A 16,831-nucleotide genomic window follows, 5' to 3' on the forward strand; every position below is an offset into this window, starting at 1 on the left:
TGAATTTGCTTGGCTAAGTGTAACTTGAACTGCAGATTTGCTAGAATTGCTGTTGCTTCACATGATGTCTAAATCTGTGTGCTGCATTCCAAACCGGTTCAAGGATTTAGACGGGATGGTGATACAGGAACCCAACCAAGCCAAAAAACTAAGTCTAAAAGTTATATAAAGGGAGCCCTACAAAACAGCATTTAGGAGGAAGACTCAGCATTGCATTTTAGCAAAAAAAAAAAGGATGGTTGTTTTTGAGGAAAACACAACAGATCTTTCAGAGCATCAGCTCAGCGGTGGTGCAAACATGGTGTAAATTTCTGCTTTGTGCTTTAGGGCGTTCCACACTACATCAAAATTAAAGACTGAATGCCATTTCCCACTGGAACACAACTGCTACAGCTCCACACTCAACACTCAAATGACTGCAAATATTAAGATCAACCATTTCAAAACCTCAACCAACCTGGTTGGTACACAATGTTGCCACTGTAAAAGACTCTCAAATTTACACCTACCCCTCATATGCTGTCATTTACATTCTTAAACACCTAATTAAAAGCATCAAAGTTTATACCAGGAGTGGGGTTTGAACCCACAAGGACATTTGTCTATTGGATCTTAAGTTTAACTCCTTAAACACTCAGCCATCCTGGTCATGTTCTGTGTAGTCGGATTTATAGAAACTGTTCCTCTAACATAAATTCAAAAACATGTATTCAACCATCCCTTTTAGATAAAGGGATAAAATTCATGCAAGAACTGGTATTTACTACCAAGAGTGAGGTTGAACCCATGAGGACATGCGTCCATTAGCTCTCCATTAGTCCAAAACCATAACCATGCAGTCATGCTGCCCATTTATACAGGCTTCTTGCAATTGTCTTGTAATGATATAGATGCTCAGAGGACAGTACTAATCACTTCTTAAGTTATTATTCTCTATTATTTACAATAAACTTTTGTAATCATTATTATGTTTACGTCATTGTACAAAGTGTCAGTTGGATTGTTTTATCATTTATAAGAACGACAGAAAACAAAGAAGGAACTGAATATGATGCAGAGAGGGCTCAAATGTATATTTAACTTGAAAACCAGCAATGAATAATGATTTATTTTATTTTTTACAGAATTATTGTATAAATTATTTTATTTATGTGTAAATACAAGTTGCATAATGGACGTTGACATGGAGAGTGACATTTAGTCTTGATCAATAAAGCAGTTGCAAAACACATCAGTTGACCGATTTCACCAGTCCAGTCAGTTTAATTTCTCCATTACAATGAGAGTCACGGAGAGATGTTCCGATCCCCTGTGAGTCTCACAGCTCAGCTTTTGACAGAACAAACTGTTAAACTAGCTTAAGTGACACACACTAGTGTCAGTGAACAAGTCAGTTAAGCCATTTATAAGGGACTCCCACACCCACTCATTAAAAGATCCTGATTTCATTGAGCCGTGCTCAATCATTCTGCCTTTGATGCTTGGGCGAATCTAAAAATCAAACTGTTGTCACAAACTGTTGACAAATGAGAAACATACACTTATATTATTTCAAGTTAAATGAGTACGGACATTTATTATTATTATTATTATTATTGTGGTCTCATTCCTACTTTAATTATGAGCAGGTGTTATATTAATCATTTCTTTCAAATAAATGTTCTGCGAAGAATCCTTTTCTTATGAAGAACTATTTATTCTGTATAAGGTTCTTCAGTTATCTATTTGATTCTTTAAAACTTCCAGAAATTTTAAAGTCAAACTACTTTAAAACTTCAAACTGTGCACTCTTTACAGAGTGTCAGAGAGAAATAAATGTTTTAAATTTACTGAGTAATGTATCATTGTTCTGCTTTCTAAATTTTAACAGTACTTTTAACAGAGCAGCACTTTTTATGGCTTACTTGGGTTGTACAGCAATATTTTCTGTAGAGCTGCTTTTAAACTATAGTAACTGTAAATTATTTATTTTTAAGAGCTTACATTTTCCAGATATTATAATGAATATTTTTGAATTCAGTGCAGTGAAGTCCAAAACAAATGTCAGTTGTTTAATTTTACAAACATGAATTTGTCATATCACACATATTTATTGTGAATAAGCAAACTACAAATACATTAGATCTAAAAAACAGTGGGTACTAGAAATAAAGATTTTTTTTAAAAAGTTTACTTTTTCAGATAACATTTTGGCTTTTGTGTAATTATTAATCCAATATAGAATTTTTTTTTTTTTTTTCAGAATAAATGGACCATTCTGCACCCATCTTCATAGTTTAGAAAGTGGAAATCATCCTATTTAGTGGCCCATTTCTTTTTAGAAATACCTAGCAGATGGTTTTCCAAAAAAAAATAAAATAAAAAAAAAATAACTACAGAAACAAAAAGGTTCTGTGTGGAACTTTAAAACAGGGTTCACATTTTTGACCGCAATAAATAACATTTCCCACTGTTCATAATTGAAAAAAGGATTTTAAAGGCCATTAGAAAGAGATTACGCAAAGAAAAAATCCTAGCTGATTAAATATTTTAGAGCTGAGCATAAATAAATTTAACTGGTTGTAGAAAGTTCCGTGACTTCTAAGGATTGATTAGTTTTCAGGTTTTCAATGAGCATGAGAACCCTGTGAGAAGATCAGCATCAGAAACATTTAATTTACAATCACATTTACAGACTTACAAATATCTTCAGATTCCGTCATCATGCAGTAAAGTATGATCTGAATTGTTACAGGTGTCATGACCTTTCACACAAAATAATCACAGTACCACACAACGTTCTAAACACACATAGACAGATGAAGACAGCATGATAAAGTTTTACCTCTCTCCCCTGTATCACCTCTTTGAGCACGGTGCCCGAGCCGGTCCCCTCTGAGCTGTAACTTTGTCCTGTTTACCCTGCACTTTCTCATCTGGAGACAGATCGATAGGAAGTCTTCATCATCCCGCTCATCAGAGACAGACACCACTAATGAGGCTCAGAACAGCTGACTGCTCACTTTCCATTGTGCAGGAAAGACTATAGGGGGCACGCAGGGTTACATTGGGAGGGAGAAGAGATCCAAGGTGTAATGACTACTTGTAAAAGAGCAAGTAACTTGAACACGAACTGCTTCCGCAACCCATTGTACCTTCGTGAACATATGTATAGATCTGTTTATAAATATGCAACATTAACTAGTTATTCCTCACAATAACACCATGAACGTGCATTCAAAAGTACATGGGGTCAGTTGTGATTTCATTTAGTCTTTAAGATGAAGACAAATCATACTTTTCTACAAACTTTATATTTTTCTCCTACTGTGAAAACTGTTATATGTTGAGTATAGTTCTCAAATGTAAATATGTGTTTATGATGAATAAGATCTGTTTTGACCTATGAAGGCCCACTCTTGCAAATGGAAAGCTACATATCCATTTACAAACATAGTTATATATCCATTTCAATATGGACAAGTTTATGATGAGAGGAAATTGTATGCAGTTGCATCGATGTTGATTATAATGTGTGGAAACAACCAGATACTCATTCAGTTGACAAAAACACTGCAGAAAACCTAGGACAAAGACCGTATGTTCTCCTGGTGTTTTGCATAGCACTACTGCCACCATGAGGTAAGGAACAGAACATATTACTAAAATTAATAAGTTAAATACTACTGTAAGTTAGAAGTTCATGGCACAAGCAATTACTTTTAACTTCTGAATAGGTACAATCTTCCCTCATTGTCTTTGAACCAACAAGACCATTTAACCACTGGATCTTAAGCCCAACACAATAACCACAAAGCCATCACAGCTGGTTTCAAAAGCCAATTCACTTTTGAAAATGGTTGTTTATATGTTAAACTGAACAAAAACTAAAGCAGCTCTTGACATGACTGTTTGCTTCTTATGGAGAATTTTATACTGTGTGCACAAAGTAAAGCATGTACAACTGAGCTGCAGCTTCTACTAGGGGCTGGGATAAACGATTACTTTTTAACTATTAATCTAGCGATTATTTTTTAGATGCATCGATTAATCGAACGATTAATTAATTTTTAAATAAGATTTAGATTATCTCCCCATTAATTGACAACTAACAATTTAAACATGTTGATTTACATATCTGAATGAAAAAAACATGAATTCCTTAACATTGCAATATATGTTTATTGCTCTTAAAATTACAAAATAAAAGACTGACTAAGAAAGCATTACTTTGCACTTGTATAGAGATAGCATTTAATAAAACCTTGAAGCCTTGAAAACACATAGCTTACTGAAACAAGCTTACTGAACACATAGAGCCTAGCTTACTGAAAAAAAGTTCTTCTTTCAGATGAAAATAACAACAACTTGATGTCTAGCATTCAATAAAAAAGGTCTCCCAAAATACTTGTTTAGAGCAATTGAAAGCATACAGTAACCAATGTCAACTTGAGGGCTTTAAGCTAATACAGAGAGAGTGCTTTTCCAAAAAACAGTGGGAGCCAGCAGCCTGTCATAGAGAAAAAAAAAATCTCAGAATTCTCCACGTGAAACTTCGAAGTTCCGCCCTTTTTCTAGTGTTTTTCTAGTTTTCTAGATCAAGACAGCGCTTGTGTAGTTCGAAGACTGAGTGCGCCAGCGTGCGTGAAACTTTGGTGTTTCGCCCTTTTTCTATAGTGTTTAATGATTTTGATTAATATTCACAAGGGAGAGAGAGAGAGAGAGCCAGAAGCGCTCGTGTTGTTTGAAGACTGAGTGCGCGCGCACAGCCGGGGCTCTCTCTCGTACGCGCCCTGTCATGCCTAGGTTGCAACTAGGTTGCAGACTTTTCATTAAGACCCTAAAGAATCATACCAACTTGTGGAAAATAAGCATCTGATGACCCCTTGAAGTAAACAGGGTGATGGTGTAAATTTAAATCAACTGCTCAATAAGAGTTACAAAAACAGCAATTTGCAAAAAATAAAGAAAATTGTTTGGAAAAAATAAAACCAAACACGTTAGTTTTAAGCAGCTAAATTTGTTAATTCTCATGTTCAATTAAACAATTTAACACCAATAATTCAGCATAAACTTTTCAGTTCTTCTACTGAAAATATTCAGTGTTGTGTGCATACACAATTTTGTGTAAGATTACAAACATAGAAATATGAAAAAACTAAATCAGATACATGAAGAGAAATTGTCTTTAATGTCTTTTTTTCTGTTGATTGATTTATACAAAAGGCAGACAATTTTGCTCCAACAAGAAAAATAACTGCATCAATGTAGGCAAAATGGTTGCTTTACATTTACTGAATGTTAAAAATCACATTAGTATGGCATCACAATTGAAAACCTCAGTGGTTTAGCTACTGTATGAAAGAAACTGGCAACACCGTGGTGGAACAGATGAAAGATCAGCACATTTCAAGCATTACTTCCATCAGATAATGTGGAAGGTCTGATATAGTGTGAAAATTTGTTTAGAGTGATGGTTCTTAAAAGCAGTTTATAGATCTTAAAAATTTCAAGATACACAACCAGTTGCCAGACCAAACTAAATGAAAAAAAGATTGGGAGATGAAGAATTCAAATGTAAAACCCACGCAAGAACAACAGCACCTCAAAAATCTAGGCAACCACACAATGACCTTTGAAGAAACTATGCAAGACTGGCAGCAACTTCTCAACGCCGATCCTTCCGATCAGACTTCCGATCTCTCTCGCTTCTGGATGACCTCTTCCCTGACCGGCTTCCATCTGAACTCGTCCTCTTCCGGTCAGGTTTGGAGTTCTTGTCTTTGGAGCCCTTGTTTTCTCGTCCGTTGCCTTTTGAGGACTTGTGTCCCCTCTCACTGCCACTCTTTTTGCGCTCCCGGTCCGACAGTCTCCTGCGGCGCTTGTGGTCTCTACCGTCTCGATCCCTGCCGTGACTACGGGAGCGCGAACTGGAAGACGACGACGAGGAGCCAGAGGAACTGCTCCTGCTACTGGAGCCACTGGAAGAGGAGCTGGATCCACTGGAGGAGGAGCTTGAAGAGGAACTGGAAGAGGAGCTGCTGCTACTTCTGCTCTTGCTCTTCTTGGCATGGACTTTGGCCCGTCCACGTGCGTCATCTGCCTCCTCCCTAGCTTCCTTAGTGTCTGCTTTGGCTTCTTGTGGTTGGACTGATGGTTCTTGGCTTTGTTCTTGAGAAAGGACTTCTGGGTCAGGTTCAAGCTGTGGTTGTTGGGTATCAGACGCCGTGTCATCTTGTTTTCTGTCATGTTCTGTTATGCTAGGTGTTGGGACATCCAGTTGAGGCGGTTTACTCTCCTCGGGTTGTGTTTCCATGTGGCTTTCAGGGGTTTGTAGGGAGTCCGTTACAACATCCTGCTGAGTCTCCATCTCTGCCTCCTGCTCTTCCTCCTTTTGTACATTACCTACCTCTTCAACTGTGGCTTCTGGACTCTCAACCTGCAACTTACCCTGTGCCTCATCTTCCCTGACAACTTCTTTGCCCTCCATCTGCTCTTCCCTAACCTCACTTGCTCCCATATCCTCCTCGTCCTCCTCCTCATCTTCCTCCTCTGCCTTCCTCTCACTCTCCTCATGTTTATCCTTTTCCTCATCCTGCTCCTGCTCTTTATCCCCCTCCCTCTCCCTAATCTCTGAGCTCTCCTCTCCTTCCTCCTCAACTACATCTTCCTCCTCGTCCTCCATCTCCACATCATGCCTGTTACCTGTCCGGCCTACTCCAGCCTTACCCTCCTCTTGATCTTCTTTCTTCGTCTCTTCAGCCTGACGGTTATCCTCCATTTCTTTGTCACCTATCCTTTGGAACTGACGCCTTGGCCGAGCCTCCATTTTGTTGAGTTGCTCTGCAAAGGCTTCACGTCTCTCATCAAACACACCTTGGAAATTGGAAGGAGAGTTCAAAATCCCAGTAAATAAACCAGTTTTTTAATTTTGTTGGCCGACATAAAACCTATATCTAGGTTATCACACCATTTTAAAGAGGCCCTATTATGCCATTTCCAATAATAGGGGCCTTCACACCAAAGGAACCTTTTCAAAGTACCACAACTAATTGTGGAACTACCCACTTTTGGGTGTTTTCGCACTGCTGGAACTGATAAAATAAAATAACTAGCAGCCTAAATGCTGAGCTATATACATGCATTTACCCTATAAATGTAATGCAGTCAAATGCATGTTGTGGACAAAAAAAAAAAAAAAAAAAGTATATACCAGGTGTAAACAGTTTAAAATATCTGAATCTATACAAAAAGTGGAAGATAGCACAAGCAAATTTAATAACCAGGAACCTAAATTATTAAAACTTAACTTACCATTTAATTTTTTCTGAGACTCCTCCAGGAGCTTTTGAGTAGCAGAGCACATTCGACCGGGCAGGTAGAAGATCGGGGGCTTGGTCTTTGTGCGAATGAACTTGATGAGCTTAGAATTATGTGCATTCCACTCTTCTTGCTAAAACACCATAATGCATGGAAAAGTCAGACCAAGAACAATTGATCCAAATAAAACTACAGCAGATATAAATTAAGAGTCGCTGTCTCACTGCAGCTGTGAGACATACCAGTTGAGCAAGCTCCACTTTGTGCTCCAGAAGACGCAGCTCTGTTTGTTTGGCACGTCTTTCTTCAAAGAGCTCTCTCCTTTCACTCTCAACTTTTTTACGCTCCTGTTCTGCCTGTACTTCCAATTTCTGCTCGATTTCTTGCCGTCTTTTTAACTGGAGGTGGGGTAGAGAGAGACATAGGTTTTAAAATTAAAGCAGCACTTTGTTTCAAATGTGGTTTGATTTAATGTTTCATGCAATTTGCTGAATTGATTCTCGACTTCAACTGAATACAAATAAAGTGGGTTGGGAACATTCAGCTTTCGAGAACCAGTTAGGAAAAAAAAATTTTTTCTAGACAAATATATATTTAATAAAAAATATAGCCTCAAAAAGGAACCAAGAAATAGAACAGTGCATTAAAAAAAGAAAAATTCCAAGCTTAAGCTTACTCGCTCTGTGGACACTGTAGACTCTTGTTTGAACTTCTGCAACGTTCCCATCAACAGGCCAAACATGCGCCGGTTTCTGAATGAAGAGATAAAACAATAGTTTTTTTAATTCTGTAAATTTGCAGTGGAAAAACAAGCAAGTAAATGATAAAAAGCTTTGCAGACATTGCCTAAAACAAATGGATTACCTCTGCTTTCCTCTCTCATCAATTGTCTGATCTTGAATAAGATCTCGGCGCGTACGTTCTTTGGAGGTAGCAACCACAGATGACTGCAACGCTGGCTATAGATAAAAAAAAAAAAAAAACAGAGCAAGGTTATTTTTAAAACAAAGGGACAAATCACTGTAGATTGAGGAAACATTTAGTCTGCATACTTTTTTGACATCGTCATCATCCTCAGCGTCGCTGTCATGGCGTGAATCTCTCCTGGCTCGCTGGTCCCCTGCCAGCCTAGTTCGGAATAAACCGTTTGTAAATGCATTTACACAACATATCCAGAAATCAGCAAACTGGTAAGCAATGCCTCACCTCAAGAGTGCCCCTTCGATGTCCCTCTGTTTGGCTGGGGGTCCTACACCACTATCTGACAGTCCACGCCTGATAGGGTTTAACATACATTAAGAACAAATCCAACATGCATTTATTACAACCAATTTCTAATACAAAACAGATTCTTACCTTAGCAGATTGATTCCACGCCCCCTACCTCCTCCTGGGCCTGTGATGGTCAGTCTCCTATTTTGACCCGGTCTGGAAGAGACAAAAAGGTAGAAGAAACACAATTAACAATCATATACATACATATATATAGACGGCACATCTAACCCCAACTATGACTGTACAATGACCCAGAATACTGAATGCTCTGTTGGTTACAGTGTTTACTTTTGATTATATTTTTATTAAATGTTTGTGAAAAATACATTGTCCTTTGAACTATAAGCATTTTTGTTTGTCATTTATGCATTATCAATTTTCAAATGATTTTCAAATGATTTAAATATATGAAACATTGACACATTGATAAGAGTAGTAAATGGAGAATTACAAAATATTTCTAAATGGCTTAAAATTAATAAACTCTCTCTTAATATACAAAAAACTAACTTTATGATTTTTAGCACAAAAAAAAAAAAAAATCAAAAGGAGATTGTCAGGACATAGAGGTATCAATTGATGGTTTAAAAATTGGCCAAGTGAACCAAATAAAATTTTTAGGTGTCATTGTAGACCAAAAACTAACCTGGAAATATCATATCCAGCATGTTTGCAGAAAAAATAATGAAATCTGTTGGTATACTGAGTAGAGTTCTTTTCTTTAATTGATATTTCATGTATGAAAACATATTACATTTTGATCTATCCCTACATTTTGTACTGTAATATTGTTTGGAGTGCAACATGCCAAACATATCTAAATAAGATTTTATTAATACAAAATAAATTCTTAAGAATTATGAGTAATTCAAATAGATTGTCATCATCTGCTCCGCTTTTCATAAAATATAACATTTTGACAATATTCAATGTTAACCTCCACTGCATAAATACCTTTATGTACAAGTATGTGTATATGACAAATATTATGCCCAGAGTTTTTAATAACTTTAATAAGTTGTATTTTGAATGTTATATGTGCAAATAAACTTTCAAACACATACAATTACACAGACTTAATATTGGCCACTCTGCTTTCCAAAATATCAACACTAGTATAAATACTATTAGCATAAGCGCACAAAATGCTATCAGACTATTAATCAAATGAGATGGTAAAGCATATCTTGACAGTAAAGCAGTGTTAATTTTGTTGACTAAATATTTGTCAATATTTTCGTCACAAATATATTTTTGTGGACGAAAACGAAACGAAAAGTAAAAAAAGAAGGCACTGATGGAGACTAAAACTATGACTAAATTGATTGACATTATCGTCAACGAATAAAGGACGAGACGAAAATAGACTGTGACGAAAATCAAATCAGCAGACGGGAGAGATGCGAGGAATGAACAAAATGGTCAATTGGCAGCTAGTTATTCTTGTTTACATTATCATGACAGTGTTTGTTGCTGCATAAAAGCTTTTGAATCAAAATAAAGACACAGTTGTGTTGAAATAAAGTTGAATTTGTGTTTTATATATTTTGGTTAAGTTTGTTTCCTATACCAGCTGTAAAAAAATTGTCTAGTAAATCTGTTTTTGATTTTAGTCTTATTTTAGTCGACTAAATAACCAAGCAATTTTAGTGGACTAAAATACCAAGCAATTTTAGTCGACTAAAATAAGACTAAAATTAAAACAAATCAGATGACTAAAACTAGACTAAAACTAAAAAGAATTATAGTCAAAAGACTAAGACTAAAACTAAATTAAAATTTTGTGTCAAAATTAACACTGCAGTAAAGCCAGTTCTGTGATTAGTAGTAAATCTCGAGCACGTGCTTTCAGATGGAGCAGCATTTACTACACAGAGATGTAGGTCACTGACAAGCTACGCAAAATCGTGTTCATAATAGGGTTGTGCCAATAGACAATAGTATAGTGTATCGACAATAGTCCGAGATAGACATAAGCAGATGTCTCTGTCGATAGTAAATATATTAGGCTCATTCTCCTATTAATGTATTAAAAAATAAATTATTATTATTGGGCAGCCTATTATAATTCGGCTATCAAACTGCCCCAGCTATTTCACTTCAGCACCGCATTTCACACACAGGACAAACAGACGTACTCAATCCACAAACAGACGTACATCGTTTGCTGATATAAGGCATTTCATTGCACTTTAACAATAAATCTAAACGGCCTATATCTGCAATATTTTAAACGAGCCCGCACTAACAGAGTTTAATGCCACAGTTATGTTAGAAATCACCTCATTCTTTTGTTTCTGTGGTGGTGTGTCGGGCTCGTCATGAGCCGCGTGGTCCGGAGTGCTGTATGACTGATGCAGAAGTTCAATTTAACTTTACACCAAATATATGAACTTACCTCTTTTGAATACTATATATTTAACGTGTTCGTTTATGTACAATAATACTGTTAAACTTTGAATGAAAGCTACTATCGATTTTTACCATTGACTGATTTAGCAGTACATTACGAACATTTGTGAGCAGATGCAGAACATTTTTCATAGGACGCGCGATATGACAGCTGCATCCGACTACACATGAACTAGCCATTTTAATACAGTACTATATTTAACGTGAGTTTATCAGTATATTTGTAAGTCGAATATTTGAAAATCTCCCTCGCGCATCTACACAGTTTAAAACACCAAATAGTTATAAGACAAGAACAAACAGTCTCTCTCTTGCTACACCCATGCACGATAATATCGTGTATCACCGATCTCACAGGCTGACGATTTGAAAAATGACCATATCGCCCAACACTAGATCATAAGTGCAGACGATTTAACAAGAAAAAAACTATGAAATTCCACTTCCAAAGACATTGCAATACTACATTTCCCTAAAATCATGCTAAAATGTCAAACATGTAAAAACCCATTTATTTCTGCATCAGAGGCCTCCTACAACATTTTAAAGGAGAAAAAAAATTTGGGGTCTTTGAGGGTTAAACCCTATTGGCTAATAACAAAGGACAAGTTACTTTCGTAAGATAAACAGTTAGAGAACGGTGTTGGGTCGCTATCATCCAAGATCTTGAAGCAAATCCAGTAACACAAATTCTCATTCAAACAATGCAGGAAGAACCTACAGAACTCATGTTAAACCTCCACAATTAGTAAATAGTTCAAATCTAAAGATCCATCTTCAAAACGAAACTTGTTTTCAAATTGATTAAAAAGATACTGGGGCTAGATTTAAAAACAGCCTTTATTAGGAACAATTAACGACGTACAGAATGGTTTTATGAGACGTGTTATTTGTGCTGGACTTACTGATAGCTCTTCAACATATTTATCTACGCTGATCTGGGTGACTTAGATAGCTGCGAGATATCACTGCACAGATTTAAAGACTAATTAATGTATAATAGAACGTTGTTTTAATCGATGAAATTAAACACGTTGTTCTTAAGCTTACGAGCTAGCTGTAGTCTTAGCTTGCTAAAAGGCCCTGGTTTATTTCCCCACAATATATACGTTAATGATTAAAACGCTTTCATTACGTAATACCTTAATTCGGTCGGATCTCTCCCGGTTAGCTTTCGGATATTTTCGTCCACGCTCTTTAAGCTTTCCTTGGCTTTTTCCAGCTGGTCTTGCAAACTTCGCACGGCCACCGCCATCTTGATCTTCGTCTTCCAGCAGCGCGTGGAGCGTCGTATGCGCGCTCGGCTCGATAAAGGCGCGTATCACTGATCACGTGGCCGGTCCTGAAACCCCACTCGCAAGGAACGCAGCTGTGATTGAAAGGAACACCATCACGAGCAAATTTATGGATTGGGCTATTTGGGTATATTACTCCCATTATTACACTCTTTTTTTTCATTATGGTTTGCACCAAGAACGCATTAATATGCAAATTAGATACAATATATCGAGACATTGTAAAGAACAGGAATATCAATTTATGGACACTTTACGCACATATTCCATCAAGTAGTATGTCATATCATTCTGTTATATCTTTCATAGTTGAGAATCATCTTTGTACAAAGTTTGGCTAAAAATGGCCTGAAACCTTAAAAAAAAAAAAAAACATTGCTTTTGCCTATACATGCCTTTTCATGTTTATTTATTTATTTGTTTCGAATAACTTAGTCCTGGCATCCTCTACAAAGACCATAGAATAAAATGTGTGTGTACATTATACATATATATATATATATATATATATATATATATATATATATATATATATATATATATATAAAATCAACAACAACAAAATTCACAAAACATTTTCACATATAACAGGGTGATAAACTTCTCTATTTTTTTAGTCATGAAAAATATTACAAATACTTAAGAAACCTCATTCAGTTTCCACTGAAAATACAATATTTACTACATTGTTTAAACAATATGGAATTAGTCAACAACGAAATAAAAAAAAAGTACACAATCACAAAAAACTGTTCTTACATTTTTTGAAAGACAGCACATTTTTTTATGACGTTACTTATTAGTTATTTAAAATTTTGGCTGAAACTATAAATACCATGGATTTAATTTTTTTTCTAAATATAATCAAATTAACAGTAACTTAATGTTTCTTATGATGTTTCTTATGAGTTATTTAACCACTTTGGAAGAAACTATGATAACCATAGATTTTTTTGTGCATTTCATTTTCATTAAATTTCAATAAAATAAGGATGATTTTCAGTTAGCCCTTTAATAAATCAGACATGGTTTTATTTGGCAGACACAGCACAACAAAACCAAGACAATGAAATAACAAGAAGCCAAAGATGTTTCTATGTTATGTCAGAAATTAAGTTTATTTGACAATAACAATGCTTTAAAGGACAGTAATTTGTAGTTGTAATAGCTGTACTTTAATTTTACATGGAACTCAATTCATTTGGGAAGATAAGAGTCTTTTACAAACTCTCCTGAGTATCTCCCGATTCCTCTCATTCACATTCATTTTCTTTACAAAGGCTCTTCCGTCTGTGTCCAAGTTCTGCTCATTCTTTGTCAGCCAAATCGTTTTGCTCAAAATACCTTTAATAGACAGAAGCATGATTATACTTCATGAGGACACCTGCACATATTTCAGGGAACACTAAATTTGGCTATAACAGCTCCATGTCAGTTACCTGGCAACAATACAAATCATCAAGTTAAGAGCTGACAAATGATCATCGTCTTTGCTTTCCTGGAAGAGAAAAAGAATACAGACTATTTTAAGCAACATATTTTAGGCTGTCAACAAACAAGCATCCACTTGTGCAACTCCAACGAATGCAAGGGAGAAAATACCGATACCCCAGCTTTTAATTAAGAGCAAACCAAAAGGTGTTTACCAGATTGGCACGCACTGCAGAGCACCGTCGTGCCAACTGTCTGATAAGGGAATGTGCTTCAGGAAGCAGTGGCTTCTCAAGGCACGCTAGTAATGCATAAAACCATCTGCCCTGTGAAGATAAATGTGCAATGTACAGCTAAACTTAGAAAATACAGTTCAATAATACCTTTTCATATTAAAGGGATAAAATTCAAAACCTGATTTATTAGAAACAAAGAAATAAAAATAAAAAACTATTTTTTCTCAACTTTTAGAATGACCTTTTCATTATATTCATCTCAATAGAATAATATCGGATTGGATGTGACGCATTGAAGCAATTGAACTTACCAACTGTGGTACAAAGTCTCTCTCCTCAAACCAATTAATTAAATACTCAAGCACAGCAGAGATGGTTGACTGAGTGGAGAATGCAACGAAATGACAATTACATATTAGAATATGTGATTTATATGTGAATAATAAGAATATCTGCTGTCAAATGGCAATCACCTGGTTGAGTTTACCGACAATGCTGAGGAAAGGTGGGAAACCAGTCTAATAAAAAGAGATTCAAGAACATCAAATCATGACAGTGTAATTATAAATCTACACAGTGTAACTCAATGTAATCTATTTATTACGTGTTGACCTATTACTTATGTGTTGAGTGTTGATGATCTGATAAGGGGAGAATTATTACCTTGACGTAATCAAGACCCGGGTTAACTTTTTCTTCTTCTTTCAGCTGGATGTCAAGACAAACATTCTCACCCAAGCAGAACCTCTTCCATCCATCCTCATCCTCCGTTTTGGGCTAAAGTGGGGAGAAGACTTTGTTTTTAAAGCAACTGTTTCATAATTTAATCAAAATACAGTAACTTGAAGCACTATAGGATTGTAATATATAAGTATATTTTAAGTGAGTGTAATGTATAATGTGATGTTTATGTGAGTATAAAGTATAATGTGTGGAATTCTGTACTTGTGACTGTAAGATATACCGTGTGGATTGAATGTATGCAGCTGTTAAACGGTATGCTGATTGTTGAATAATTGCATAAATAGATACTGCCATACAAGAAAATTTTCAGACTTAAAATAAAGTATTATATTACATAGTATTATATCATATCATGCAGATATCAATTATCTTACCATGACAACATTATCATCTAAAAACTGGGATTCCCAATGCTGACGATGCTTGTTAACACTCTGAAATAAGAAAGTGTTATATTGACTGTACTTAATTTAAGAACAAACATATCTTAGATATTTGATATTAAAAGTACTTGAACAAGGAACCAATACATGCTAATTGAACACCTGTCGGACTTCTGAAAATTTGCTGACTTGTTGTTGCTGCCATTTCAGGCTGGGAGAGAAACCCTGAGGAGCAGCGAGACAACCTGTGATCTGTAAAAAAAAAAAAAAAAAGGATTAAACACAAGTTTTTAAATTTAAATAGTCACTGTTCACTTGTCGCACTCACAGACACATTCACAGATTGTTTCTTCTTCAGCTTCTTTGGGTCAATTTGTGCCACAACAACATCTGGGCACAGAGATGCTTCCCTCCTGTAAAAACATAACGCAACTGTATGAATGTTTACAGTGAGCAGCTGAATAATCATTAAAGAAACAAATTTACAGTGAAAGATTTTGAGAACAACAAATTTATAAAGTAAACTAAATGTACAACCAAGTTAAAAAGTTCTGTAACCAGTTTTTCATGAAGAAAAAACAAAATCGCCATGCCTTGGTATCTTAGAGAATTCATTTCTAGACTTTTTTTTTTTTTTTGCAATTGAATATGAATATCACTAAATATACACACGCTAACCCAAGTATCCCAAGTACACTATATTACTGAGACTTTTTCAAAATCAATATTTAACTTTCTTTTGCCTTTAATTATTATTATTATTATTTATTTATTTATTTTTATTTTTTTGCATTTTGTCCTTTAATATTATTTTCTTCTTCAATACGTGTAAAAATATTTACGTATGTAAAGCACTTTGTAAACAATGTCTGTATATATAAATAAAGTTCCACCTGCGTCTTCTTTAAAGACCTAAGATGAATATTAGATGAAGAATGACTTACTGAACCTGTCTGAGATATTCTTGAGGGTTTCTGGGCGGTTCGTTTAAGTTATATTCCTCTGTGTCGCAGGACTCCAGGGGCAAAAGTCTGGGCATCAACTCCTCCACGTCTGACTTCATATCTTTGTGTTTTTTCTATTCGAGATCATAAAAATACATAAGTCGCTGCTGCTCGTTCTCTACGTGATTGTCAGCCTCACCATTTTGAACACATTGGCCATGATGACGACAAATAGACGCGACGGTTACCGTGGTGACTCTTATTCGCTAGCTATGATACAGATGGAAAAGGCGTGTAGTGAGTGACCTCTGTTGTTTAGGAGGAATATGAAAACGAATATGAACGAACCATTTTCATTTCTATGCATGCAATGTATACGTATTATTATCAGAATTGTACGTTTTTAAAGGGGCAACATTTGCCACCTGGAAGTGATCTTGATAACTTCATAAGTTTTTTTTATGAGGGGACCACAGTGTGTCAGTCAGCCATGTTATATTTTTTCAAATACTAAAGCTGAATCAATTAATTGAAATTAAGCATGGAAAAATTCTGAAATATCCTCCTTATTTATAGACTGATATCTTAAATAAGGTTTGTGCCGTTGACAGAAGCTCAATCTGTTACTCCTTTCAGTAAATTATTCTTCCTGAGTGAGTTGATGTGTGTCACCCATATGCATATTATTTGTCCTTACTTACTCTTGTACTGGAAAGAGCACTCTGATCTGTATTTTTTAAGACTATAATGAAACATTTCCGACCTGTATTTTGTTAATCAATGAACAGTGTTGTTATTGTAGGCTACTAATG

At 35.6% G+C, this 16,831-nt stretch overlaps 2 protein-coding genes across 2 annotated transcripts; both read right to left on the minus strand.

Moving 5' to 3' along the window:
- Positions 1 to 5,147: 5,147 nt before the first annotated feature.
- Positions 5,148 to 12,308, minus strand: LOC113060777 (pinin-like). Its single transcript, XM_026229951.1, has 9 exons — positions 12,129 to 12,308; positions 8,656 to 8,727; positions 8,506 to 8,574; positions 8,352 to 8,427; positions 8,164 to 8,258; positions 7,976 to 8,051; positions 7,542 to 7,697; positions 7,294 to 7,432; positions 5,148 to 6,855 (listed from the first exon to the last, which is right to left on the minus strand). The coding sequence occupies exons 1-9, from the start codon at positions 12,239 to 12,241 to the stop codon at positions 5,648 to 5,650; spliced, it is 2,004 nt and encodes a 667-aa protein (XP_026085736.1). The 5' UTR covers positions 12,242 to 12,308; the 3' UTR covers positions 5,148 to 5,647.
- A 1,072-nt stretch (positions 12,309 to 13,380) lies between these two features.
- On the minus strand, positions 13,381 to 16,260 carry LOC113060778 (gem-associated protein 2-like). The gene is made up of 10 exons (XM_026229952.1): positions 16,020 to 16,260; positions 15,404 to 15,488; positions 15,238 to 15,327; positions 15,067 to 15,126; positions 14,612 to 14,725; positions 14,422 to 14,466; positions 14,260 to 14,328; positions 13,928 to 14,038; positions 13,721 to 13,779; positions 13,381 to 13,625 (listed from the first exon to the last, which is right to left on the minus strand). The coding sequence occupies exons 1-10, from the start codon at positions 16,136 to 16,138 to the stop codon at positions 13,589 to 13,591; spliced, it is 789 nt and encodes a 262-aa protein (XP_026085737.1). The 5' UTR covers positions 16,139 to 16,260; the 3' UTR covers positions 13,381 to 13,588.
- Positions 16,261 to 16,831: the final 571 nt, after the last annotated feature.

This window comes from Carassius auratus, chromosome 42, assembly GCF_003368295.1.
Source record: "Carassius auratus strain Wakin chromosome 42, ASM336829v1, whole genome shotgun sequence".
NCBI lineage: Eukaryota > Metazoa > Chordata > Actinopteri > Cypriniformes > Cyprinidae > Carassius > Carassius auratus.

Coding starts and splice junctions, on each gene's coding strand:
- LOC113060777 (XM_026229951.1), bottom strand. CDS start 12,241: ATGGCGGTGGCCGTGCGAAGTTTGCAAGACCAGCTGGAAAAAGCCAAG. Junction 8,428..8,505: donor ATCGAAGGGGCACTCTTGAG/GTGAGGCATTGC, acceptor ATTCCGAACTAG/GCTGGCAGGGGACCAGCGAG. Junction 7,698..7,975: donor CTACAGTGTCCACAGAGCGA/GTAAGCTTAAGC, acceptor CCCCACCTCCAG/TTAAAAAGACGGCAAGAAAT.
- LOC113060778 (XM_026229952.1), bottom strand. CDS start 16,138: ATGAAGTCAGACGTGGAGGAGTTGATGCCCAGACTTTTGCCCCTGGAG. Junction 15,489..16,019: donor GAATATCTCAGACAGGTTCA/GTAAGTCATTCT, acceptor ATGTTTTTACAG/GAGGGAAGCATCTCTGTGCC. Junction 13,780..13,927: donor CTGCAGTGCGTGCCAATCTG/GTAAACACCTTT, acceptor TTTCTCTTCCAG/GAAAGCAAAGACGATGATCA.